This window comes from Eretmochelys imbricata, chromosome 1 (assembly GCF_965152235.1).
Source record: "Eretmochelys imbricata isolate rEreImb1 chromosome 1, rEreImb1.hap1, whole genome shotgun sequence".
Taxonomy (NCBI): domain Eukaryota; kingdom Metazoa; phylum Chordata; order Testudines; family Cheloniidae; genus Eretmochelys; species Eretmochelys imbricata.
Window position 1 is genome coordinate 11,345,072 of NC_135572.1, and position 25,235 is coordinate 11,370,306.

At 62.1% G+C, this 25,235-nt stretch overlaps 1 protein-coding gene across 1 annotated transcript; it reads right to left on the bottom strand.

Moving 5' to 3' along the window:
- Positions 1-3,718: 3,718 nt before the first annotated feature.
- LOC144259712 (syntaxin-binding protein 2-like) lies at positions 3,719-23,386 on the bottom strand. The gene is made up of 19 exons (XM_077808011.1): positions 23,350-23,386; positions 20,843-20,892; positions 19,806-19,887; positions 19,129-19,205; positions 18,082-18,160; positions 17,243-17,346; positions 15,951-16,099; positions 15,535-15,619; positions 12,513-12,643; positions 12,262-12,369; positions 11,206-11,263; positions 10,632-10,697; positions 9,825-9,905; positions 9,350-9,488; positions 7,853-7,959; positions 7,241-7,330; positions 4,897-4,982; positions 4,334-4,491; positions 3,719-3,798 (listed from the first exon to the last, which is right to left on the bottom strand). The coding sequence occupies exons 1-19, from the start codon at positions 23,384-23,386 to the stop codon at positions 3,719-3,721; spliced, it is 1,767 nt and encodes a 588-aa protein (XP_077664137.1).
- Between the last annotated feature and the right edge of the window lie 1,849 nt (positions 23,387-25,235).

Here is a 25,235-nt window from a genome sequence, read left to right on the forward strand (position 1 = left end):
CTGTTAATTGCGGCTGATAATTCCCCACGGGGATCAGGGATGGAAAGCTCCGCAGCTGAGCAGATTGGGGCTGGGCCCGAGCAGCAGATCCCAGGTGCCAGGGTCTCTCACCCCGTCCACAGCAGGCACGCAGCACTGGCAGTGCTCGTGTGCCCAGCAGGGAGACAGGAGCTGGCCCAGGGGGAGGGGAAACGGGGCCTGCTGGGCTCTACGGGACTGACCTGTGCCAGGGCACGTTCCCCAGCAGGCTGCGTGTGCAATTATTAGCAGGAGTATGGGGGGAGAGAAGGATGGGCAGAGCCAGGGGGGCTGGGAGGCAGGACTTCTGGGTTCTGTGCTGAGCTCTGGGAGGGGAGTAGGGTCTAGGGGTTAGATCAGGGGCTGGGAGGCAGGACTCCTGGGTTCCATGCCCAGCTCTGCCCCCCAAATCCATGTGAGTCACTCCCGCTCTGGGAGTCTGTTATTGCGGTTTCGTGTCACATGGGTGCTGCTGGGCATTTTCCAAGCCCCCTGGGGGACTGGGATCGTCTTTTGCCAAGCCTGGGGCACTCTGAGGCTGGCAGGTGCTGGGGAGCCATGGCAGGGTGAGATGGGTAGGGGCACAGGAGGGGTGCAATGCAGAGTCTGGGCTGCAGGGGGGCGCATAGGCTGAGAGTGTCTGACCTGGCTGGTCCCCTCCTGCTGCGGAGAGGAACTGCATTTTCTCCCTCTGCCTGTCTCCCACCCAGGGCAGCCCCGAGCTGGGCTGGGAAGCAGCCGCCTGCCCTCCCGTGAATCAGCCAGGGGCACTGGGCTTGAAGGGGTGCTAGCCTAACGTGGCCTAGGCCAGGCCCAGATGATCACAAACAGGGCGCGCCCAGCCAGGCCATCCCTGCGCCAAACCTGGCTCAGCCCCAACCCATGGCTGCACGGCCAAGACAGTGCCCTCCAGCCCCCCACCCTCCCCAGCTGCCTGCAATAGCCGTGCTGCTCCCCCCCCGTCCGCCCCTCCCGCCCCAACTGGCTTGGCTGGGACACCGCAGGTCAGGGCGGGAGGGATCACAGGCAACCAGAGCAGTGACTCTGTGCATCCCGAAAATCTCCCAGGACCTGGGTAAGCTGGGTTTGGTCCTTGGCACAGCACAGCTCACAGGCCTGAAGCCTCCTTCCCACCTCATGGGGTGCGCGACCATGTGTGGCTGGCTGAGTGCCCCCTGGGCACCAAGGGAGCAGGGGATGGGCTGGGAGAGGGCAGGAGGGGCCACAGCCTGCGAGCAGGTTGAGAGGAGAAGTTAGACAACCCCCAACCCTCATGAGTGATGGGTCTGATCCCCCACCACGGTCACCCCTGCTCTGGGCCCTGATCCCCCATACTCCTCCGGGACCTGGGGCAGGTCCTTGACCTGGCACTGGTCTCTCACTGTCTCCAGCTGGTGGGGGTGGGGTTGCTGAGGGTGCTAACCCCCATGCCCAGTGACTACAGAGGCAGGACGAGTCTCCGAGCTGAGCCGGGGGAGCAGGGTGCGGGACGGGTAGGAGAATGGGGCTCTCTCACAGCCCCTCCTTGTCTCCTTTCACCTTCCAACGAGGGGGGGGTTGGGGACACTGCCACTGCACCCCCAGCTGTTGGCACAGGCTAGAGGGTGCCAGAGGGGAGCCCTGGCCTGGCTGGCGGGACAAGCTTACACAGCTGCTCACAAAATGCAGGTGCCAGCGCAGGAATAGGGCCCCAAGAGCTGGGGGCCAGCAGCAGCCAGGGTGGTGGGACCCTGGGGCAGCTCTAGGCACAGGAGGATGGAGAAGGTGGGGGTTGGGGCAAAGGCCAAGCCCTAGAGGGGGACCAAGGAGGCAGGTGTTGTGTCCCACATCTGAGCGGGAAGCAGGGGCTAGTGGTTAGAGCAGGGGCTGGGACGCAGAGGGCTGGGTTCCAGCACTGATTCTGGGAGGGGCAGGGGCTGGGTGGGTATGGTTCCCTGTGGGGGCCAGCCTGGGGGCTGGGCCCTGGTGCTCGCTCAGTGCCTGTCCCAACCCCACACTTGATGGGGACCCCATAGCTAGCTTGAGGGGACTCCTGAGGCTCCCTCCTGGTCCCTCTGGCACACGGACCAGAGGCAGAACGAGGCACTAGGAGCAGGGGGCCACAGGGAACTATGTAGGTTCTGGGGCACGGGTGGGTGAGCCAGCACTGCACCAGCAGGGGGTGACCACAGGCCAGAGCAGAGCTGCCCCCAGGCCCTGGTCCAACAGTGAAAGGAGCAGCCACTGCCCCACACTGCTCCCAGGTGCGGGGAGGCAGCGCTGGCCTGGTGACTCGGAGCCAGGACACCTGGGACCTGCAGCAGGGCTGGAGGGGGAGTTGGGGAGATCCCGCTCCCTGGGCCCTCAGCCACCCGCCCCGCCCTGTGCCCTCCCTTTCCCTGCCTGTGAACAGCAGCAGAGACCTCGGCCAGCCTTTGGCAATGCACTTCATTGGCCCAGGCACATGCCCAGCAGGGCAGTAGCCGGGGGCAGGGCCAGCACTGACTTTGTGATAATGGGGGGGGGGGGGGGCTCAGAGCTGGGAACAAACAAACTCTCCCCCTGCGCCCCCCACCCCCTGGAGGTCACTCCCAGTAAAGGAGGTCACTGCCTTTACCTGGGATCACTCCTGCCAGCGCTTGCCCCAGCACAGCCCGCCTGGCAGGCAAGAGGGAGAGGATCTCTAGGGCCCGTGGGATTCAGGGGGTGAGGCTTGGCTCAGGGCTTGATCAGACCCAAGGGGGCTGGAGCTGGCTGCCTCAGATGGAGCTGGGGCTCCAGGTGCCCAGGGCGTGGCTCTGATACCCAGGGAAAGGCAGTGGGGAGGTGTCTGCCACTGGGCAGGGGCATTTGATCCAGGCCCATCAGGTGGCGAGCCCGCTCTGCCCTGCTGCTAGGGTGACCAGACAGCAAGTGTGAAAAATAGGGACAAGGGGTGGGGGGTAATAAGAGCCTAGATAAGAAAAAGCTCCAAATATCAGGACTGTCCCTATAAAATCGGGACATCTGGTCACCCTACCTGCTGCTGACCAACCCTGGACGCGCCTCCTACGCAGTCCTGGCTCCACCCCCACTTACTTGGGCACTCTGACTGCAACTCCTGCTAGGACTCCTCCCCGCTTCAGGAGCCGAGGTCCCCACTGGGGGACAGGGCCAAGAGGCCAGGGTGCCAGGCTGTGATGGGAGGGGTGCAGGGAGCCAGGGCTGGGCCAGCACCTCAAGGCGGTGAATGGGGATGATATGGGGGCAGAAGGGGGGGGTTCTCTTTAACTCTTTGCAGACTGGACAGACACAGCCTGGGACTCAGTGGCTGGGTCACCCCCCCGCCCAAAGCCAGATACTGGTAGCAGCCTCTGTGTGCCCCCCATCACTGGCAGAGGGGTGACAGGAGGGGGAGGGAGAGGGGCTGTGCTTTGGGTCCCAGGGAGGGGAGGTAGGAATGGCTGAAGCTGGTAGATAATGGAGCCTGACTCTTCTCCTACCCCATCGGGGGCAGGGTGGCCACAGGGCACAAAGGGTAACGGCCCTAGAGGCTGTGCCAGAGGGAGGAAGCATGGCCTGTCCCCTGCCCGAAAAGCCAAGCAGCCTGCGGTTCCTCCCCCCGCCCAAGAACTGACACCGCAGCCAAGAGTAGGGGGGAAGGTGCCTTGTTGAGAAGAGCAGGTGGAGCTGGGGGTAGCAAACTGTGGGGGGCAGAGTCTCTGGGGGGACGGGGCTGCTTCTAGGCCTCCTCGGGGTCCAGCTGGTTGAGGGTTTGGATGTCATCCAGGAAGCGCTTGGGGGTCAGGATGTGACTAGAACCTGGGGGAGAGAGAGGTGGTTGGCAGTGGTGAGCACAGTGAGGCAGGTATGTGGCTGGCATCACCATCACCCCCATCCTTGCAGCTGGACCCTGCTCTAGTGCAGGGGGGGAGGGACTGTCTCCTACCCCCTTGGCCTGGCACCGCACCCCTCGTGCCGCTGTACCCTGCACAGCCAGGCAAGAATCCACGCGCTGACAGTGTTCCTCACCCTTGGGTCTTCGAGGGGTGTGTGCAGGGGGTGAGCCATATCCCTATGGGAGTTACTGGGGGTGCCTGACTGGGCCCCCACACATGGTCCCTGGGCAATGAGAGGCCTGGGGAGACAGAGGCCAGGAGATCAGGTGGCTAGATACAGGCCATGTGGGGCAAGCACATCTGTTCCCAGGCCCCTGGGTGTGGGAGGACAGAGGGTAGCATGGGAGCCCTGTGGGTGCTGGGCAGGCAGTTCTAGGGTCTCCCCCTCCCAGGGGGTCCCAACTCTCCCTGACCTGGGCATTCCAGCCGCCCTTTCCCCCAGGACTCGCCCCACTCACCGATCACCACCTCCCACTTGCCCTTGATGGCCGGGGTCACTTCGTAGGCACAGCGCATCTCAGACATGGACACCCCACCCAGCACGTAAATGATGAGGCGCGGGCCCGTCCGGTACTCGGCCGCTGGCTTGTTCTTGTGCCAATGCCTAGAGCGGGCGCTGGGGGGAGAGAGGGGCAGTGTGGATACCAGGGGCTCGCTGAGGGAATGCCAGATGGAAGGGCAGGGCCTGGAGGAGGCTGCGGGGCAGGCCCTGCCCAAGGGAGAGGGACAGGAGTCCCAAAGCAGGCAAGAGGGAGTAGGGGAGGGTGGCACCTGCGCTGGGCTGGGGGTCTGTCTAAAGCTCAGCCAGTCCCTTTCCTCCATCCTGGGCCCTGGTGTGTTGAGGGACTGCTGGGGTGCGGGGTACATGGTAAGAGGGTTCCAGGGCTCCAGGCTCTTGGACATCCCCTCCCCCGTAGAGGGCAGGGTCCTGACCACACACTCCCAGGCACAGAGGCTCCTACACTCTGGGGTGTGTGTGTCAGGGCTCTGCCACCCACAGCCCAGCCAGGCTCAGCCTTACCTGACAGCAGCCTGGGAGCTGGTAGTAGGGACCAGGTCTGACAAAAAGGGCCACAGATTCTTGTCCAATTTGTCCTCAATGATGTCCTGGCAGGGGGTGGGGGGGTGGAGGGAGGACAGATCAGCAGGGGCCAAGCAGCAGGAACCTCGGATCTGGTGGCCAAGCCAGGCCCCATTGGGGTGGAGGGCTGGGACGGCTCCTCACTGAATGATTGACAGTCCCTGGGGGGAGCAGCCTGGGGCCCCCTTTCCAGGGGGGGGCATGGGGACCCACCCACGCTGACTCCTCCAGTGATACCCCCCCATCTCCCCACATCCCCCTCAGCTGCTCAGTGCCCTGCTGTGAACTCCCCACCCATCCACCGTTATGAGGAGGGCGGAGACCTCCTGCAGCCAGATCCAGGGCCCCTCATTTGGGGGGTGGGGGGAGAGAGGCAGGGGGCTGCCCTCAGTGCCCCTTTCCTGCTGAGGGCAGATCCAGGCCCTGCCTCTTGCTCCATGAGGTGTGTCCCAGGCACGCAGGGGGCCCAGGATATGATACATCCTAATGCCACATAATAGGGGCTTTTACATTAGTCTGCTGCATTGACTTGTACAGGGAAGCTTAAGGCCTGCCAAGTTGTGGCTGGCGCAGAGAGGGGGCACCCCCATTGGGTTAGGCATGGGATTGAGGCTACCGCAACTGCCTGCCCCAAAATCCCACAGGAGGAACCATCACAACGCTGGAACAAGGGCCTGGGAGCCTCCCACCTGTGATCTGCCAGGGACAGGAGCTCCGGTCGGGGGGTTAATTCTTGGCCTGGAGGAGCCCCAAGCCAGTAGGTTGAAGGCAACTAAGTGTGCCCCCCACCCCCTTGAGGAGTGCCCCACAGGACAGGGCGATGAGGGGCTCAGCCTCCTGCAAGGGTTAGGGGATGGAGTGACCATGTCACCTCTCACAAGCTAAGCAGGTTTGGGCCCAGGCAGTGCTTGGATAGGAGACCTCTAAGGAAAAGCTACTGGGTGCTGGGGGGTGCGAGTGAGTCAGCAGAGGGTGCTCTATGACCCCAGTGCGGCGCTAGGGGGCGCTGTACTGCAGGGAGCAGGCGGAGGGCTCAACAGGGGGCACTCTCCCCTGGCAGTCAGTGCTGCCCCAGTGCGGCGCTAGGGGGCGCTGTACTGCAGAGAGCAGGCAGGACGGGGGTCTGCAGGGGGCGTGACCAGTACTGTGCTGCAGGAGTTCATCCTTTAGATGAGCGTCAAACAGCTGCTCCTCACTGGAGGTTAGACCAAGGACCCTGCCAGCCATTCAGATTCCAGTGCCAGTCATGACAGTGTGCTGCCTGGATCCCCTGCACTTCCAGCCCCACACACTGATCACCTCCTGCCCTAGACTCTCGGGCAGCGCTGCTGGGCGGCTGTTAAGAGCTGCCTGCCACTCCTTAGGAAGAATTCAGCCCCGGTGAGGGACCGCTGTATAAACCGCCCATGGTCCACCCCAGAGGTGGCAGCATCTCAGCACCGAGTAAGACAACTCCCCTGCACTCGTGTCTATGATTTAAGACCCCTAAGGACGGCAGCAGGAGAGGACTCTCTGATGAGCCCCTCACATGGCTACAGCCCTGCACAGATACAAAAGTGTGGATGTGCATCAGCCCGCGATCCACAAGCCGCCTTTTACCTGTATCCGCATCCTCACCGGCAGCAGCTAGCGAGGTTGGGGAAGGGGTCTCGCAGGGAAGGGGCAGCGTGGAGGGGTTGGGGGCTGGGGGAAGGGGCAGCGTGGAGGGGGCGGGGTCTCGAGGAGAAGGGGCAGTGTGGGGGCGGGGTCTTGAGGAGAAGGGGCAGTGTGGAGGGGGTGGGGGCTTGGGGGAAGGGGTGTCTCATCACGTGCCCTCTTGGGGGGTCACGAGCAACAGTACACAGCAGCAGCAGAGCATGTTGCATCACAGTGGGGTGGAGGGGTGGGGCGCCGGGGCCCCACCCACTCCAATCCCAAATCCTGCTGCCCAGGAGCTGGTGGGGACACTGGTGCTGCTCGAGCTGCTGGACAGGAAGCAGCGCGGCGGAGCGAGTGGGTGCCGGACAGCCCCGACTCCGACCTGTCGCCCAGCCACTGGCTGCGGGCCAGCGGCCCCGAGCGCGCTGCGTCCCCCAGGCTGCCTGAGCCGGATGCCACGGGCCAGGTGCTGCTGGGGAGTAGAGCCCTGCACGGTTGTATCTGCAGCTGATCCACTATCCGCAGAAATGGTGCGCAGATATGCAGGGCTCTACACATGGTTGACCCCAAACCAACTCCTCCCCCTTGGGCCCAGCCTGCCAGTTGCAACCCCACCCCCAAGGCCAGGAAGCAGATGGCCCGGTACCTCCATGATGTCCTTGAGCATGGGGGTCCAGCGGGAGAGCTGGTAGCTGGACTCCAGCCGCACCTTCCTCTCTGGTCGCAGCTGCCCGCTCTGGGGGAGGAAGGGAGAGGGGGTGAGAGGCAGCAGGAAGGAGGTGCGGGGTGGGAACGGGGGCAGACAGGGAGAGCGCGGCCTACCTGAGTCGCGCCAGCCAGGCTGGCAGGGGAGAGGCAGAGAAAAGAACAGAATGGATCACTGAGCGAGAGAGAGAGAGAGAGAGAAAGAAAGAGAGAGAGAGAGAGAGACCGATGGGAGAACAGAACTGCTTCCCCCCATTCGCTGCATGGCCACCCCAAGCAGTGGTCACCAGCTCCAGCTCGCTGCCGATCTGAGGTCGACTTCCAGTATCCTCTGCCAGGGCAGAAGAAGTCACCCCAGATGGGGAGTAACTCGGGGGTCACCCTCCTATGGGGAGGGCGTCACCCCACTGTACAGGGGCAGAGGCCACCTCTGTGCTGGGAGTAGGTCACTGCCATAGAGGGGCACCTCCAGGATGGCCTGGGCTCCCCTGTGTAGCACAGATCTGCCCCCTGGCATGAGTACAGCTGCTGGCCCCTGGCCCCAGTCCCTTACCCCAGGCGTGACAGAGATGCCCAGGAACTGCAAGTTGTTGATGATGTCTCTCTGCTGCTGGATGTTGGCATGCTGGATCAGCTTGGTGAGGTTCTCCTTGTCCACACCTTCACGGGGAGAGACAGGTCAGCGCTAGCACCCCGGGACGCACCCACAGCCCAGGCACATGAGTCCGTGGCCCCAGGAGCCCTAGTTCCCCGATCAAATCCTGAGATCCTGCTCTTCCCACCCCTCTCAGAGCTGGGGGTAAACCCAGGAGTCCTGGCTCCCAGCCCCCCTCTAACCCACTAGACCCCACTGCCCTCCCAGAGCTGAGGATAGAACCCAGGAGTCCTGGCTCCCAGCACCATCCGCTCTAACCCACTGGACCCCACACAGTTAATGATCGAATTTAGGTTCTTGCTGCTCCTCCCTCAACAGGTTCTCTCGGGCGCTGGGATCAGGGGTCTCTCTAGTTCCCCCTGGCAGTGCAATGGGAGCCCCCATCCCCCTGATCTGGGCTCCCCCTTCTGCGGCCAGTCAGGTGCAGAGTCAGAGCCAAGGCCTGGCTCTTAAAGGCTGTGAGGCCTTGAGCTGGAGGGAGGGCAATGTGCCCCACCCCTGCCCCCCCAAACCATTTACTGCTGCTTAGTGCAGACGGGGAGGCCTGGCAACTCCACAGCACCCCCTGGCCAGGAAACTGGGCAGCCAGGCAGCCAGAGGAGCCACATGAGGGCACCCTGGCCTGAGCAATGGGCACAGGGGCAGTGCCTGAGCAGGGTTACAGGAAGGGCCCCGGAGCAGGGCCCTGCCCCACCGAGCCAGCATGGGATAAGAACCGATGGGGGAAGAGGGACTGTGCCAAGTGTCAGGGTCAGGGAGGTTCCCCAGGCCCTGGTGAGTTTGGGGAAGGGGCTGGATGCAGCAAGAAGCAGGGAGCTGCTGCAGGGATGACACAAGGGGTGGGCAGGGGACTGGTTGCAGGAGGCTCAGAGACACAACATGGTATCTGAACAGCCTGCAGGAAGGGAGGGAAGTCCCCCCTCCCTGCAGAGAACGGGCCGGGGGACTGCTCCAGGTGTGTGTCTCTCCATCCCCCCTCCCTGCAGAGAACGGGCTGGGGGGCTGCTCTGGGTGTGTGTCTCCATCCTCCCTCCCTCCCTGCAGAGAACGGGCTTGGGGGAGCATGGAGGGCGGACACTGCTCGGAAGGCAGTAGCAGGGAGCAAAGGCCGCCAGATCTGACCCCAGATCTGATCCCAGATCGGAGCATGGGCGTGGCGCACTGGCAGGCTCGCAGGCACCGAGAGGTGGGCAGAGGGAAGACAGGGCTGTAGAGCCAGGCTGGACACAGGCCCTGGGAAGCGGCTGGCCGGGGGGCGCCCTGCATAGCAGGAGGGCTTGCCAGTCTGAGCAGTGCTATTCCCCACCAGCCCCACAGGCCTGGGCCCCACCTCCAGGAGCACCCCCCTGCAGCAGCAGGCCCTGCAGTGTTCCCCCTGCAGGCCTGTGGCATTACCATTCTTCAGGAAGATGTAGATCAGGATGATGCGGATCTTGTCGTAGGCCTGCACGCTGGGGTCCAGCAGGACAGGCAAGATGATCTTCATGGGGTCCTCGATCTTCTCCCCGTCCACGTCCGTCCCCATAGCCAGGTCCTGGGGGCAGGGGGAAGGGGGCGCACACACAAGGCCCAGGTCAGGCCACTCTGCTTCCTCCCGCCCACGCAGCAGGATGGGAGATGTGACGGCCCCCTGACCCACAGCTTGCCTACCCCGTGCCAGGGCCCCCTCCTCCCTGGGGTCAGCTCCCTCTGGGGTGAGCAACTGGCCCCCAGGGAGTAACCCGAGCCCCATGTCCTCCTTCTGCACCCCTGGTGCTGCATGGGGGGGCTGACCATGGCTCCAGCGAGCCTGCAGCTCTGAGACCCCTCTCTCCGGGCTGAGTCCATGAGCCAGACTCTGCCCCAAGCCAGGCTCTGCCCACAGACCCACCTGCTCCAAGCTGCACAGCTTCTCCACTGTCCCTTTGAAGTGCTGCATGCAGTGCTCGGCCAGGTTCAGATGCGTGGAGTACTGCGGGGAGAGACCGGGGCACAGGGGGAGTTCACCGTATCACTGGCTGGTCCAGAGCACCTGCACCTCCCAACCCACAAGGAGGGCCCCTCGGCCAGAGGGGCAGCCCCACTTGGCTGTAGAAGCCGAGCATATAGGGATTGTTTTGCCCAGCCACCATATAGGGCTGCCATATAGGGATTGATGTGCAGCCACCTCTGGGGTGGAGTGGGGCAGCTGGAGGGGAGGATCAGGAGGAGGGAGCAGCTTCCAAAACAGCCCACGGCTTCTCTGTTAGTCACCACGAGGTTGGGGGCTTGGAGATCAGCAGGTGTCGGGGTACCTGTGCCAGTGGCCAGGAGCTTTCTGTTGGCACATGGCTCAGTGGCACCAGGAGTGGCTCCAATAGGCTGGTTTGGAAGCCCACCAAGGCCCTCTCCCGAGAGCTGCAGCAGCAAGGCACGGGCTTTACCCACGGGCTGCCCTTGGTGGGGCTAACGTGGCAGCTCTGGGCACTGACAGGCAGGCTGCTGCCTATGGTGCCACACAGCACTTGGGGGGAAAATGGCTCTGCCCAACGGGACAGGTCAGCAGCTCTCATCAGGCAGTAAAGCGGAGTGCCACAGAGTGCCCTGCCCCCCAAGAGAGTCCCTACTGTCCCTCACCAGCCCCACAGAGCACCCTGCCCCTCCCATCAGCCCCACTGAATGGCCTGCCCCCTGCCCACTAAAAGCCCAGCCCCGTTACCCTGTTCAGCTCCTTCTGATACTGGGGCATCTTCTTCAGGATCTGGGACAGGTCCTCGATGTTGGCCTGGAGGGAGGCGGTGGTGAGATCCCGGCCGCTCCCAGCGCTTGGAGCCCCCTGCAGGGCAGAGGCAGCAGGGCGGGTCACTCAGGCCATGCGTGGCTGCAGCTTAGGTTAGACCTGCCCTTTCCAGGCCAGCTGGAACGAGACGGGAGCCCCGCAACCCGAGCGCCCCTCAAGGTGTAAAGCAGCAGCGGGCCAGGGAGATGCCAGCGTTGGCTCCCTGCAGCTCTCCCTGCGCAGTCCCGATCCTGCTGTCTGACTCCGCCCCATGGGCCTCTGCCCTCCCCCACTGTGGGGAGCTCCAGAGCTCTGGCTGGGGGGCAGGGGACTCCACATACACCTCTAAGCCCTTTACAGGCAAACCCTGGGAGCAATGGGACAGCCCTCCCGCCCCCGCCAACCCCTCCTGGGGCAGCAGGGAAGCCTCCCCTCCCCATCAGTGGCAGTGGGATGGGTCCCCCTGTCCCTCCGGCCTGAACTCCCCAATCGCTCCCCCCAACCCCTGCCACACCTTGTCCGTGGTCAGCCTCTTGCTCTCATAGAAGGTGCGCAGCAGCTCCGTCACCTTCCTGCAGCAGGGAGAGGGGTCAGGACGGAGCCAGGCACTGCCTTGGAGGTAGGGGGTACCCTGTCCTATGCTACAGGGGATGGAGCCCCCGCCCCACAGGCACCAGGGTTCTCTGCCTCAAGAGCCTCAGACAGGCTGGGGGAGGCCCTCTTCCTAAGTTACCCCAAGGCAGAGTTCAGTGCACCTCTGGGGGCTCCTGGCGCCCTGCTGGGGGGGCCTGGGGGCAGCGGCAGGCCCAGCAGGAGGTCGGTGAGGGACTCACTCAAGGGAGCTGTAAGGTGCATGGGGAGACCCTGGGATCGGGGGAAGACAGTGTCCAGGCGGATCCCCAAGAGGAGATGCGGACAGTGGCTCTGGAAGGGAGCGCTCAGGGGTCCTTTGGGGAGAGGGGCTGGGTCCAGAGGGTCTCAGCACTCAGAGAGGAGTATGTCTGAGGGACAAGCTCCAGCACTGGGTGGGAGGGGGTGGGGGGGCCCTGGCACTGCGCAGGAGAGGGGTGTGTTGCGGGGGGTGGGTGTCCCTGCACTGGGTGGGAGAGGAGTGTATCCAAGGGGTAGTGGGGTTCCAGCACTGGGTGGGAAGGAAAGGGGAGGGGTGTGTCTGAAGGGGGGGATGGGGGAAGTCCCGGCACTGGAAAAGGGGGGGAGGGGTGTGTCAACGGGGTGGGCTGTCCTGGCACTGGGTGGGAGAGGTGTGTCCAAGGGGGGAGTCCTGGCAGCGGGCGGGGAGGGGAGGGCTGTGCCAAAGTGGGGGTAGGGGGTCCCAGCATTGGGTGGGGAGGGGAGAGATGTGCCGAAGGTGGGGGGGAGTAGCAAGACCCGGCACTAGGCAGGGCACAAAGGGGTGTGTCCAGGGGTGTCCTGGCATTGGGTGGGGCACGGAGTGGTGTGTCCGGGGGGGGGGATGGGTCCTCGCCCTGGGTGGGGCACGGAGGGGTATGTCCAGTGGATGGGCGGGGGATGGAGGGGTGAGTCAGGGGGCAGGGCCGAGCGCGCTCACTTGGAGACGTCAGCGATGTGCATGTGGCGTAGCTGCACCCAGAGTTCGTCGTCTTCGTCCAGCAGCGCCTCCTTCTCCTGCGAGTCGCTGATGCCCGTCCTCTCGTACCTGCAGGGGGGAGATGGGGTCAGGCTGCGGCACCCCTCGCCCGAGCGTGGGGGCTGCGGAGCAGTGCAGGTGCCTGGGCCACATCCCCCCCAGCCCGCCTGAGATGGGGAGCGGGGCGCCCCCTGCTGGCAGCCAGGCCCTACTTGTAGGTGTCTTTGTCGATGCTGAGCAGGTCGTAGGCCATGGCCTGGTAGGTGAGCTCGTGCAGCAGTGGGGACACCAGATCGAAGCTTCGGTCCACAATCAGCAGCTGAGAACGGGCTTTGTCGGGGCGCTGGGGCAAAGGAGAGAGAAACCCGTCACCTCCTGCTCTGGCAGAGGGTTCCTGGCCTGGCTTACACGGCACAATCCAATGGGCCCTGGTGGCCTGAAACTTCACTACCCACCCTCTCTGTGGCCCAGCCCCCAACCCCAGGGGGAAGCCAAGAGACACCCCCCAAGCTAGCTGGGACGTGCCCTGGGGTCCTGCCCTGACCAGCTGCACTGCAACGCCCCCTGCAGGGACGGGCTACCTACCCCTCATGCAAATAGCAATGCCCCCCTCCCCCAAGCATGCTCTCTGCTCGTACCTCTCCACCAACGGGAGCATGCCCCTTACAAGGCAGCTCCCTGACTGCCCCCTGCTCCATACGCTGTGTGGTGACGGGGGGAACTACACCAGAAGGGCCTGGCTAGTCTATCATTAACCAACACCAGGCCAAGAGACTCTTTGATACAAGGTCCCAGAGGGGGACGACAGGACATTATCCCTATGCCCCACCTTGCATCTGAGCTGGGACCCCATATGAAGCTCTAGCTCCCCAGTCCCAGCCTGTGTGGCCCCCCAGCATCCAGTTGCACAGAGACCACTCAAATGGTGAGCATCTCAGACCCACATCATGGGGGGGCTGGCCCAGCCCCGCTTCCTGCCTGATCAGCATGCACTGCCCTCTTTGCGCAGCAGGTGGCGATAGGAGACCAGCCCTGCGCTCTCATGGCAGACGGCTCTGAAACCGGCTCCAGCAGCCCCAGTGGAACCCAAGCCCACCCAGGAGCACCTCGGCAAGGGGCTGCGTCTGCTCTTTGCTGGGCAGCACAGACAGTCAGGGGTGGGTGGGGTGGGGACGTACAGCCCCTGATGCTATCCCAACTGTCCCACCTCAGTACGTGGCCCGATTTTCAGCCACGCTCGGGAGCAGAACGTCGGACCGGCCACCACCCATCCGCCTGGCAGGTCTCCACAGCCTCTGGGTAAATGGGTTGAGGCTGACGGGGGAGCGCCTCTCTTGGAGGAGTATCTGGCCCCCACCACTGTAGCACTATCATTGCTGCATCCTGCCCCCCCATGCACGTGGGGCTGGGCAGGGCTGTCACCCCATTGCAGAGGGGGATGGAGGCCCAGAGGGGCTGGGTGACTCACCCAAGGTCACACAGGGAGTCTGTGGTAGAGCAGGGACATGAACCCAGAGCTGGCACCATCATTCCCCTCTAGCCCTACCCAGCCTGGATGGGTTGCTATGCTCAGCCCCCGCCCCCACCCCCCACGGGACTCTGCTCACACCCTTTGCCAGTTCGGCTCTGCTGGAGGGATCCCTGAGTACAGATGGGGGCTGGCGTAACCACCGGGTCACCCCACCCTGCCCAGAGCAGAGGGGTGGTTAGTGCACTGGTGGGTGCCACAGCTGGCTGCTGGGAAACATCAAGGCAAGAGGGACTAGTGCAGACAAGGCCCCAGGGTGCCGGGACTGTGGGCTGGGTGGCTTTGGAGACCAGAACAGTTGGGTTTCTTAGGCACCTGGACCCCAGCCTGGGCAGCCCAGCCCACTGAAGGTTAAAGCAAGAGGCCGTTCTGGTCGGCCCAGAGCCTGGCCGAGCTGCAGAGAAACCTGTTTTCAGCTCCGGGTCTCTCACTCAGGGCCTGTCTACATGTAAACCACTTCCGCTGCTCCGCTTCAGTGACTCCGCCTTTCCCATACCCCCAAGCGACGCAGTGGCACCGACCCAATTGCCTCGTGTAGACCAGGCCTCGGCCTGACCTTGGTCAGTTCTCAGGCGAGAGCTCCCAGCTTCCCGCACTCATCCCCCAGCTCAAACCTTCCCAACCCTGTGTTCTCGAGCTGGGGGCCCTGCTCCAATTCCCTGCTGGGAGCATCCAGCCAGGAGCCATTGGAGCCGGCACGGTCTTTCTGGCCCCCAGGCTGATCTGTGTTGGATTCTCTTCATTTCACCAAGACAGGGAGGTGACACCCCCCACCCCCGGCATGACTCTTACCTTCCCCGAGAATCCTTCCCCTTCACCCCCTGCCAGAGAAGCCAGGAAATATATAGGGAAACTGAGGCACGCATCAGATTCATAAAAGATATTACAAACATTCCCAGTTGGTCACAGGTGCACAGTCTCCCAGCAGCTCAGCAAAGGCTGGAAGCAAGAGCAGAGGCAACAGGAGGGAGAGATCTGGGCAGGCCTTGGATTTTACATCACTTTGCTTCTCCTAGGGGGGTAGAAGCTACTGGGTTTCCCGTGTGAGAATCCAGGGCAGGGTGGGTTTGCAGCTCCCCTCTGCTGGGGGTGGGACGGGGATGGCAGGAGCTAGGGGAAGCCCACAGGCCAGGGCTGACTTGTGGCTAAGGCTCGGGAGAGCTGGGTTCTATTCCTGCCCTGGCAGACTCCCTGTATGCCTCAGTTTCCCATCTGTAACACAGGCCACCCTGCCTCCCCTGGGAGGCTGAATTCATTAGTGAGATTCTGATACCATGGTGATGAGTGTAGGAGCACACACAGACAGGAGTGTCCAGGTGTGGAAGAGGCTCTGTGTGCGAAGCTTAGTTCTCTGACCGAACTGCCCTGTTTATAAACAGAGAGATTGTGCTGGGCACACACTTCCCCAGTTGGTGCCTCGGTTTCCCCATATATACAGAGGGGATAAGGACACTAGCCTTTGTAGAGCACTTTGAGATCTGCCCACAGCCAGTGTTAGAGAAGGGCTGGGGCCATTAGTCCAGCCACACAGGGAATGCTATTGTTCTGCCAACCCCTCAGGATCTCCAAGGGTGTCTAGACCCCACCCCTCCCCCCCGCCAGGATCTCCGAGCAGGTTCTAAATCACTCCTCCTTCCTTCTACTTCTCATGTGCTCCCCCGTGGCTCTGTCCCATGGCAAGGGTGTGGCCGACACAGCTCGCTCACCTCTCCCATGCTGGGCTCGTATGCCTTGAACGCCTTGAGTTTGGCCAGCACAGCATGCGCCAAGTGGAAGTTATCTTCATGGTCCCTGCAGCAAAGACAAACCCTGTGGGTCAGAAACAGCTCCTCCCCGAGGGGCACACGCACTTTCTGTAGGAGGTAACCAGGTACCCTCGCCCTTTGGGCACACTCACTTCCTGTAAAGGATGGCTGGGTACCTCTCCATGGCTCACTCACTTCCTATAGGGGATAGCTGGTACCCCTCCCCCTGGGCACACTCACTTCCTGTAGCGGATGGCCAGGTACCCTTCTCCTTCTGGGCACACTCACTTTCTGAAGAGGATGGCTGGGTACTTCCCCATGGCACACTCACTTCCTATAGGGGATAGCTGCGTACCCTTTCCCCTGGGCACACTCACTTCCTGTAGCGGATGGCTGGATACTCCTCCAGGGTTTCACACAATGTGGCAATCTGCTCTGCCAGCATCTCCAGCTGCTTGTTCTTTTCGAAAAAGCGGTAGGGGCTGAACCAGTTGTGGAAGGTCTTTGGCCTGTCCAGGGAGTACACCTTGGGGACGGGGGAGAGCAGAGATCAGACCCCGGTGCCAACTGCTTGCAGCCAGGCCAGCTGTGTCCCATACCGCACCCCTAAGATGCACTGTTGGATCAGGCCAGCCTGGTGGAGCTGTAGCGAGCCCCTAGTGAGGGAGAGATCCCTTTGCCAGTGCCACTCCTGTTGTGGTAGAGGGATAGCGAGCCAGAGATTCATGCACCAGCCTGGGATGAAGATGCCCCAGGTTCAGGTCCTTACTTGGCTGCAGACCCCCAGGTGCCCTCAGTGTTGGGGGAGGGGGCTTGGCGACGCTTCTCGTCTGGCGAAAGCCCCAGCATAGCCACGGGCAAACCTGGCATCAAGGCGCGTCTGCCGCTGTCGCTTATTTCACTGGCCGAACAGAACGAGCCATTGGGACAAACGTGCTTGGACACCAATAAACAGTATCGGCCCATGAAGGGTTTGCTGGCGCAACGGGACGGGTGAGCCAGCAAAGCCTCCTGACGGACACTCAGCTTATACCAGCCAAAGCTTCTCTTGGCACAGCTGGCACCGGTACCCCAGATGAAATCAGCTAGAGTGGCGAAAGGACTGCTTTGCCAGCATAGCGGCATCTACCCAGGGGCTCTGCCAGCACAGCTGCATCAGTTACAGGGGGGATTTTTTCTCTCATGTCCCTGTAACAAACCCATACCAACAAAGCTTTTGTGTGTAGCCCAGGCTCATGTCTCTCTGTGCCTCAGTTTCCCCATCAATGCAATGGGGCTGACACCACAGTCCTGCCCCTCAGGGGCAGGAGGGGGGAAATCCACTGATGACACCAGGAGGGGATGGGGTGGTTGGGTAAAGGGCAGGCGTGTGGAGTATCGGGCTGTCTTGCAGGCCTAGTATAAACCATCAGTAAGAGCTGGTAAAGCCAGGGAGGCAGGGCCCTCCTCCCCCATACATCTACCATCCCCACCAGGTGCAAGCCAGCGATTCCACCTCTCACAGGGTGTGAGCAGCCAGCTAGTTCCTGCTGTCCTGTGCTGGCGTCAAACCCGGGGCCCTAGAAGGGAAAGGTTCCCCCGCCAAATCACATGAAACAATAAGGGTGTGGTGTCGTACGTCACCATCCGCCCCGCGGACCTGCTCCTCCAAAGCCCGGCCACCCCTCACCTGGCTCTCATAGGGCAGGAAGGCCATGTTGATCTCCTTGAGGGTTTTGATGACCTTGGTGATCCGTGACTTCCTCAGCTCCTTGAACAGAGGCTCAGGACAGGCTGCAAGGCAAAGGCAGTGGGTGGGAGTGACAGGCACAGGGCTCAGGACCCCCAGCACAGCGCCAGCCCCCACGGACGGGGCCAGGACGGGCACAGCAGGGGCAGTAGTGCTGCACGCTTGTGGGGAACCTGGGCAAGCCAGCAGGGCCACACAGGAGTCAACGATGAGTCCAGCCCCCCCGAACCAGAGTCATGCCGGGTTCTCGCCTTCTGCAGCATCAGCAGCGAGGGGGAGCCACAATCTCTCCGACGCAGCCCCTGTCTCACACCGTGCCCTCAGCCCGCCCGCAGGGCTGAGTGACCGGAGTGTACAACTCAGGATGATGCACAAGGAGGAACGGGGACTTGGGTTCCCCCTGCCGCTGTAATGGGGAGAAGCAGATATGACCCTGACACACTGGGTATTCTGGTGGTGTCCCATCCCCCCACCGAGTTGGGACTGATGGAGCAATGCATGCTGGGAATGGTAGCAAGAGGCCGCCTTTCTGGGCACACGCTGCAGGTGTCTGTGAGCCGTGCTGGCTGGAGGCAGGCCCGTGGGGGAGAAGCGGGGGGAAGGGATAGGTGGGGTCATTCAGTCTGGCCTGCTGGGGCTGCATCCCCCTGCAGGAGGGCAGAGCATAATCAGGGTGCTGCGCACTGGCCTGCCGGCAGAGAGAGACCCCCCACCCACAGGCTCCAGTGTGCTTCTGCCCAGGCTCCCAGCTGGGGGATCCCCCGACCCCCAATACTCACGGCTGAGGAAGAAGACGTGAGCTGCCTTGTAGTTGAAGGTGGGGGTGCCCTGGAAGTCATTGATCAAAGCCTGCACTGACTGCAAAGCGGAGAGAGGGGGGTTGTCAGCACCTGCCGAGGCCCCTCCCTGCTGCTCAAATGGCCCAGCCCATGCCCAGGCCCTGGGGACTCGGCCTAGCATGATGCCATCGGGAGGTGGGCTGGTTTTCACCCCCCTGGCTCTGGGCTCCCTCTCTGCCTGGAGCAGGGCTTGTGCCCATGTGCCCGGGACATCCTCAGGGCCCAGCCACATCTCTTGCTGGCACAGAAGTGTCCATGCCCGGCCACAGATGAGGCCTGGCATTGCCTTGCTGCTGAACTAAGTGGGCTCTGAGCAGTGTCCAGGGAACAGCCGGCCGAGCAGCAATCCCAGGCAACTACCATCAGGGCCCCCTCCCTCCCCGGGCGCCATGCTGGGCACCTGCAGCTTCGCCACGCCAGCTAGCCTGGCAGGGTGTTTGGAACCTGTTCAGACCCCTCGACCGGCCATTGTGACAGGTGAGAACCTGGCTGCCCTGTCCCAAGCCCCAGGCCCCAGCTCGCAGTCCTCTCCTACAGCGCTCCCTCCGCGGGCAGCCCCTGCGGGTTCTGGGCTTCACCCTTCTCTGCCAGCGCCCCCTGCCCCTGGTCTCCCTCCACTCACCTCGCTGCTGCAGATGCAGGAGCCTCCTCCCCAACAGCCCCTGCTCCCTGAGCCTCTGCCTCAGCGAGTCTCCTTCGCTTTGAGTCTCAGCTGAGGTCGCCTCTCTCCACCTGCTGCACCTGCCCATCCAACCCCCACAGGACTGCACTGCGGAGAGGTCTGGGGGACAGTCTGTGCCTCACGTGGCAAAGAACATGAAGCCCAGCTCTGGGGAAGCAGCCTCTTGGGGAGCCCTGACTGGCCCCATTCCCATCCTGACGTTGTGCTGCGCATCTCCCCGGACAGCGCCACCTCCAGGCAGCACTAGGAGCTGTCCCGGGGTCTCCCCTGCTCCCCATCCAGTTGCCCCAGGCCCAAGCTCCTACCTCCTCCACTGGGCTGAGCAGGTAGACGGCCTCCAGGCTGGGGATTGGCTCCCGGCACTTGTTAATATCTTCCACAACTAGGAGAGAGCAGACACTGGGCGCGGGTCAGTGTGTCCTAACCACCCGCCCCAGCCGCTCTCCACCAGGATGTGGGGAGGGGAAGCCAAGGGGCACAGTGATGTTCGCTGGCAGCAGGCCGGGGCGTTCCAGAGGCGACAATGCAGCAGCCGCTTCGATGTGGGGCCGTGGGCTGCGATGCTGCCACAGTATGGAGCAGGGAAGGAATGGCCCTCTGTACTGTGCTGGGGGCACCCCGCTAGAGTGCTGGCTCAGCTCTGTGCCCCTCAACCCCAAGGGCTCCTCCACCCTAAAGCAGGGAGCCAGCATTCGCCCTCCCCAGCCAGGACCCTGCCCACAGCATGGGGGAGGAGCAGCGAGGAGTTAGCGGGAGTCTGAGAAAAGCGGTGAAGAGGCTCCACGGGCTGAAAGTGCCGGGCTAAGGGAACTAGACCTGGCTGGGAAGGTACCGATAGCAAGGAGGGCGTCTAGGGGGCTGCAAAGCGGGGAAACTACATGCAAACATGAATGTAGACAAGTCAACTCCCTGACTGTGAGGTGTATCCAAGGGGGAGGGGAGCCCTGGCGGGGGGAGCAGACGGGAGGGAGGGGCCACTCACGTGTGATGCCTTCGTCTACGATGTCGGACATCGTGCAGCATGATGAGAGGATGCGCGTGCTGGGGTGGTCCATGATCAGCACCTGGGGTAGCGAGAGGGGAGCGCTCCACTTCGGATGAACTAGTCACTGCCCTGAGCCCAGCTGCCCACCATCATCATCCACAGCACAGCCAAGGGAGCAGAGCGACTGCTAATGGCAGAGCCCTTCCACAGCCCTTTCACAGCAGAGCAGCAGGGCCGGTACCAAGCCTGCACTTTGCTGAGCTGACCGTGCTAAGGACTGCGTGAGGAGCTACAGGGAGAGCGGCTCCGAGCAGAGTGGCTGGTACGAGAGGTAGGAGACAAACCTGGGACACCCGGCCATTCAGAATGGTTCCATCCTCCTAGACTGGAGGAGATCAGCCTCTTCGCCCAGGTGACAGGGTGAGTGCAAGAGGCAGGGACAGAACAGGAGTCCTAGCTCCCAGTCCCCTGCTCCGATCCACCAGATATCTGCTCCCCAGCCCTCGGACAGAACCAGGATCAGGGCACAGAGAAATGGAACGAGGGGAGTCTCCGTGTTCCCCTAGGAAAGCCCTGTAGGCCATTGGCCCAACATCTCCACCACCTTCCTGCCGTGCCGAATGCTCCCTCTGCCGCACCGGCCTAACCCGCTGCTCCACATCCCCCAGCCCAGGCCATGCCGGGGGCTCAATAACCTGCCTGCCCAATGGTGCATACTGCCCCCATGCTTGGCACTCTCCTGCTCCTCCTCCCACCCAGGCTGATTCAATGGTCCCAGTGGTCCGATCCGGTGTGTGTGGGGGGGAGATATGGGGCTAGCTGGACAAGCTGGGTCTGATCCAGCGCGGTGGGAAGGCAGACATACCCAAGCCTAGCTGGGGACGGATGATGGGCTAGACAGAGCAGGGATCTGATCCAGCCTGGAAAAACTCAGATTCCTAATGAATCTCAAGAGGCTGGAGGGGGAGGCGCATGATATATGGATACAGCATATCCCCAGGGGGACACCAGGGCAACAGGTTCGGCCTGCTTACCTTCCATTCTCTTTCCTTCTTCACGCTGTGAAGGACAACGCTGAGGATCTCTGCGAGTGAAAGAGATGAGGATCAGTGGTGGGGCTCGGATAGGACGGCTGTGCCCTGAGCCAGTACCCCCTGGCTGGTGGAAGGACCCCTCGGGGAAGTGGCTCAGAGGCTGCTTTCAGGCCAGCTAGCGATGTGCTCCTAGCCGAGCCCCAAGTCGGCGATCGTGGTGGGGTGACAGGCTAGATGGGCCATGGGTCTGATCCCCCTTCCTTTCTGCCAGGCTGGATACGAGCACAGCTGAACTAAGGATCTGGCCCCGTGCAGCAAGAGAACAGATCCTGTCCAGCACCTCTGGACTGGAGGGGATCCAGGGACCCTCTACAGTGTGTGTGGGACAACAACACAACAAAGACTTCAAATCCTGAGTCCTGCACATAGAACCCCTCCAAGGCATGCCCCGCTCAGAGAACTGCCGGCCTGTCTCCTAGGCACCTTCCACGGCCCAGCTAAGCAATTAGATAGTCAGCTCTTTGGGCCAAGCACCATCTTTTTGTTGTGCCCAGCATAATGGTACCCTGACCCATGACTGGCGCTCCTGGGCACTACCGTAATACACCTAATGAATAATGTACAACGCCTTGCAAAATGGGGCCTTGGTCCATGACTGGGGCTCCTGGGTGCTACCATACTACATCTGTTTGTTTTACCCCTACGAAGCACCTGATTCTGGCTGGCCCCGTAGGGCAATAGCCCCACGACCCTGACCTGTGCTCTCACTCTCACTCCCACTCCCGGTAGCTGGTGTGCGTGAGTGCACTGCCCAACACACTATGTTTCCACCATAACTCGAGCAATGCCTCTCCCTACCCCACCTCTAGCCCATCAGGACTTGGCTGCTCGGTCCTAATGAGGCTCCAGGGGCTATTCTGCACCAGGACGCACTGGCCTCCCTGCTGCTTTCCTGCAGTTCCTTTACACCTGTGGCATGCAGACGCCCCGTTCAGCGGGGCACGTGGAGCTCTAGTGCAAGGTAAGGGGCCGGCAGCACAGCCTGGATCCAGACATGGTGAAGGCAGACATGAACCTGCTTTCTCCACGCAACTCCGCCCAGGCATTTTGACCCTGAACTGCAGTTACAGCTCCCCACGCCAGCCCTGGGCTGCCCCCATCAGCTGTGCCAGTGCCCCTCACTACTGACTGGAGCCCCTGCAATCCCAGCCCTTTCCTCCCCCCATTCCCAGCTCTGCCAGTGCCCCTCACTCCTGTCCACAGCCCTCTGCTATGCCAGCTCTGGTCTGTCCCCCACCAGCTCTGCCTCACTCCTGACCCGCAGCTATTGCAGTCCTGGGTTCCCCGCCTCATGGCTCTGCAGATGCCCCTCACTCTTGTCCGCAGCCTTCTGCTATTCCAGCCCTTTGCTCCCCCCCGATTCCCAGCTCTGCCAGTGCCCCTCACTCCTGTCCGCAGCCCTCTGCTATGGCAGCCTTGGGCTACCACCCACTCCCAGCTCCGCCGGTGCTCCTCACTCCTGACCCGCAGCTATTCCAGTCCTGGGTTCTCCCCCCCCCCCCACGGCTCTGCAGATGCCCCTCACTCCTGACCCGCAGCCCCCTGCTATTCCTGTTCAGAGGCCCCTCTTGAACCAGGGCAGTATGGCCCACCCCAAGTATTCAAAAGTCACATGTCAGGCCCTCCTAATTGTGCGATTTAGTGAGGAAAAGCTAAGAGAAGAGCTAAGGATTATTAGCACCACCGGCTGTCCTGAACTGTGGGCCACTTTTGCTCTGTCCCAGTTCTGGGGGCAACCATGGAACATCAGAACTGAATCCACTTTCCAAGAGTCTTTTAAACCCCAGGTCTGTGGTCTGGATTTAGCCACAGGCCCCGTCCACTGCAGCCTGGGCTGGAGATTCAGCAGTGGGTCTGGGCTTCTGAAGTAACAGAAGTGGGTTGGGCTTCTGAAGTGTAAGGCTTTAACTTGCTCTCTCCTACATTACAGCTATAGCCTACGCCAGCTCTGTGTTGGGGCCGGGCAGAAGTGTACTGCTTCACTACGTTACAAAGCGGCTATGACGTCATTTTTCTCCTCGCGCGCAGCCGTTACCCATTCTGACAGGCTGTTTATAATGCTAACTTTACTAGTTTTCAGAGGGGGGCGGGGGGGGTGCAAGGTGGAAGTTTTGCCTAGTGCACAAAATATCCTTGCACCGGCCCTGGTGGGAGTCATCCTGATGGAAAGAGATGACGACGATGACGCCCCCCCAAAGTGCAGCTCCTATGGGAGGGGGCAGCCCTTGGGGGTGGGGCAGACAGCCTCCTCCCCTTCCTGGTATATGACAGGCAGGCGGGGGGGAGCCCTCTGCTCCGACTGACTCCTAATCCTCCCTGAGGGTGAGACACCCCCAGGAGCGCCCCTCCCAGGGCCCCCCAACTGGGCCCTGCCCCCCCAGACCCACACCCAACCAGACCCTGCCCCCGACCGGCTCCGCACTCAGACCCCCCGGCTCCGCACTCACTCTTGCGCACCACCGCCTTCAGCCCGGACGGGGCCATCTCCGCCTCTTGCCACGTCCCCTCGAGCCCTATGGGTAGAAGTGGGACTCAGCTGTGTGCGGGGTGGGGCTGGAGTCAGGACTCCTGGGTTCTGCCCCGGCTCTGCTCCTGACCTTGGGCGTGCCCTGGCCTCTCCCTGCCATGCTCTGGGGAGTGTCTGTGACGCTGGGCGACAGCCCCTAGCGACGCTGAAATCAGTCACTGGTGGACGGGCCCAGCCCCTCCTAGTGTCACTGATGGACGGGCCCAGCCCCCCCAGTGACTGATTTCAGTATAAAGCAACTGGGGTGCTGGCGGGTCGATGTCTGCAAGGCTGAAGACGGCCGAACGCCGCAGCCCCCCACTTCTGGCGCTGCGAGGGCTGGGCCTGGGCACCAATGGGCAGGCGACCGGTGACAGGGCCACGCAGGTCCCCACTGAACCCCCACCTGGTCACGTGGGGCGCAGAGGGAGGCGGGGGCCTCGGGCAGGGTTAAAGCGAGGACTGGGTTGGGGTAGTGGGGCCTCAGCCCACTCCAGTCAGGGCCCCCCAGTGAGCTGCAAGTCCCCCCTCCACCCAGCCTCCCCCATCAGCCAGGCCCCTCGCCCCCCCTCCACCCAGCCCCCCTCAGCCAGGCCCCGTGTTGTACCCAGGAACAGGAGCAGGTCGAATGGAGCGAACGGCCTGTGCCCGTCTCGCCCCGTCAGGAATGGCGTCCTTCAGCGCTGCCGGGGGCGGGGAGGGCCGGAGGGAACGGACTGTACCACTGCTCAGCCAGTCCCGGCCCTTCCTGCACGGAGTGGCGGGAAAACATGGTACAGTCCCAGCCGGGGTGGAAACAGTCTGAGGTAAAATTGTCCTGGGAGCTGCCAATGGCGGGAAAAACCGGTTGGATCCAGTTATGACTGGGCCATGATCACCGTAAACAACAAGATGGCGGTCACAAGATGGCCGTTCAGACGCCATCTTGGATTGCTGCTCTGTCTTTACAAACCCCATATTGAATTTAATATACACATATTTTAACAGACTATAATCCTATAACAAAACACATCCAACAGTATACAGAGCAGTATAAACAAGTCATTGACTGTATGACATTTTAGTTTGTCCTGACTTCGCTAAAGCTTTTTGTGTAGCCTGTTGGTGTACCCCCTGGAAGACCTCTGCGTACCCCCAGGGGCACCTGTAACCCTGGTTGAGAACCACTGGGTTAGAGAAACGTGTGTGTGTGTGTGTGTGTCTAGGAATCAGGACTCCTGGGATCTATCCTGACTGCGAGCGGAGTGGGGTCTAATGGTTAGAGCAGAGAGCTGGCAGGTAGGATTCGTGGGTTCTAGTCCAGGCTATGCAATTGATTCATTCTGTGACATGGTTCGTTCTGCCTTGTCGTCCTGTGACATGTGGAGTGCAAAGACCTTCCCCAGCCCTTCCCTTCCGGCTGGGTGGTGCAGGAATTAATGACCGTAGAGCCTGGGCTCTAAGATCCTGGAGCAAAGCGTCCTGGAGAAGGAATTTGTTCCCCAAGCTTGACTGGCTCCCTGCCCCATCCCTCCCTCCGTCAATCAGAACGAATCCCTCATGGCAGAGCTGTTGTCTGGTTACGCGCAGTGCAGACCCAATCTATTGTGTCCTGGCTGCTGTTCAGCTCAGGTTAACAGCATGGTCTGTTTCTGTGAACTCCCCCAGAGCTTTCGAATGGAAGTGAGAGTCTTCTTCACATCCTGCTCTAAACTGTGAGGAGTGTCGCTCTGTGGCTGTTCAACAGTTGCTGCATTCCTACCCCAGAGGTGGCATCATTTCAGTGCTGGGTGAGTGATCCCTGTGTAGTGTTGTTGAGTGCTGTTGCACATCTGCTCTGCTCCATCC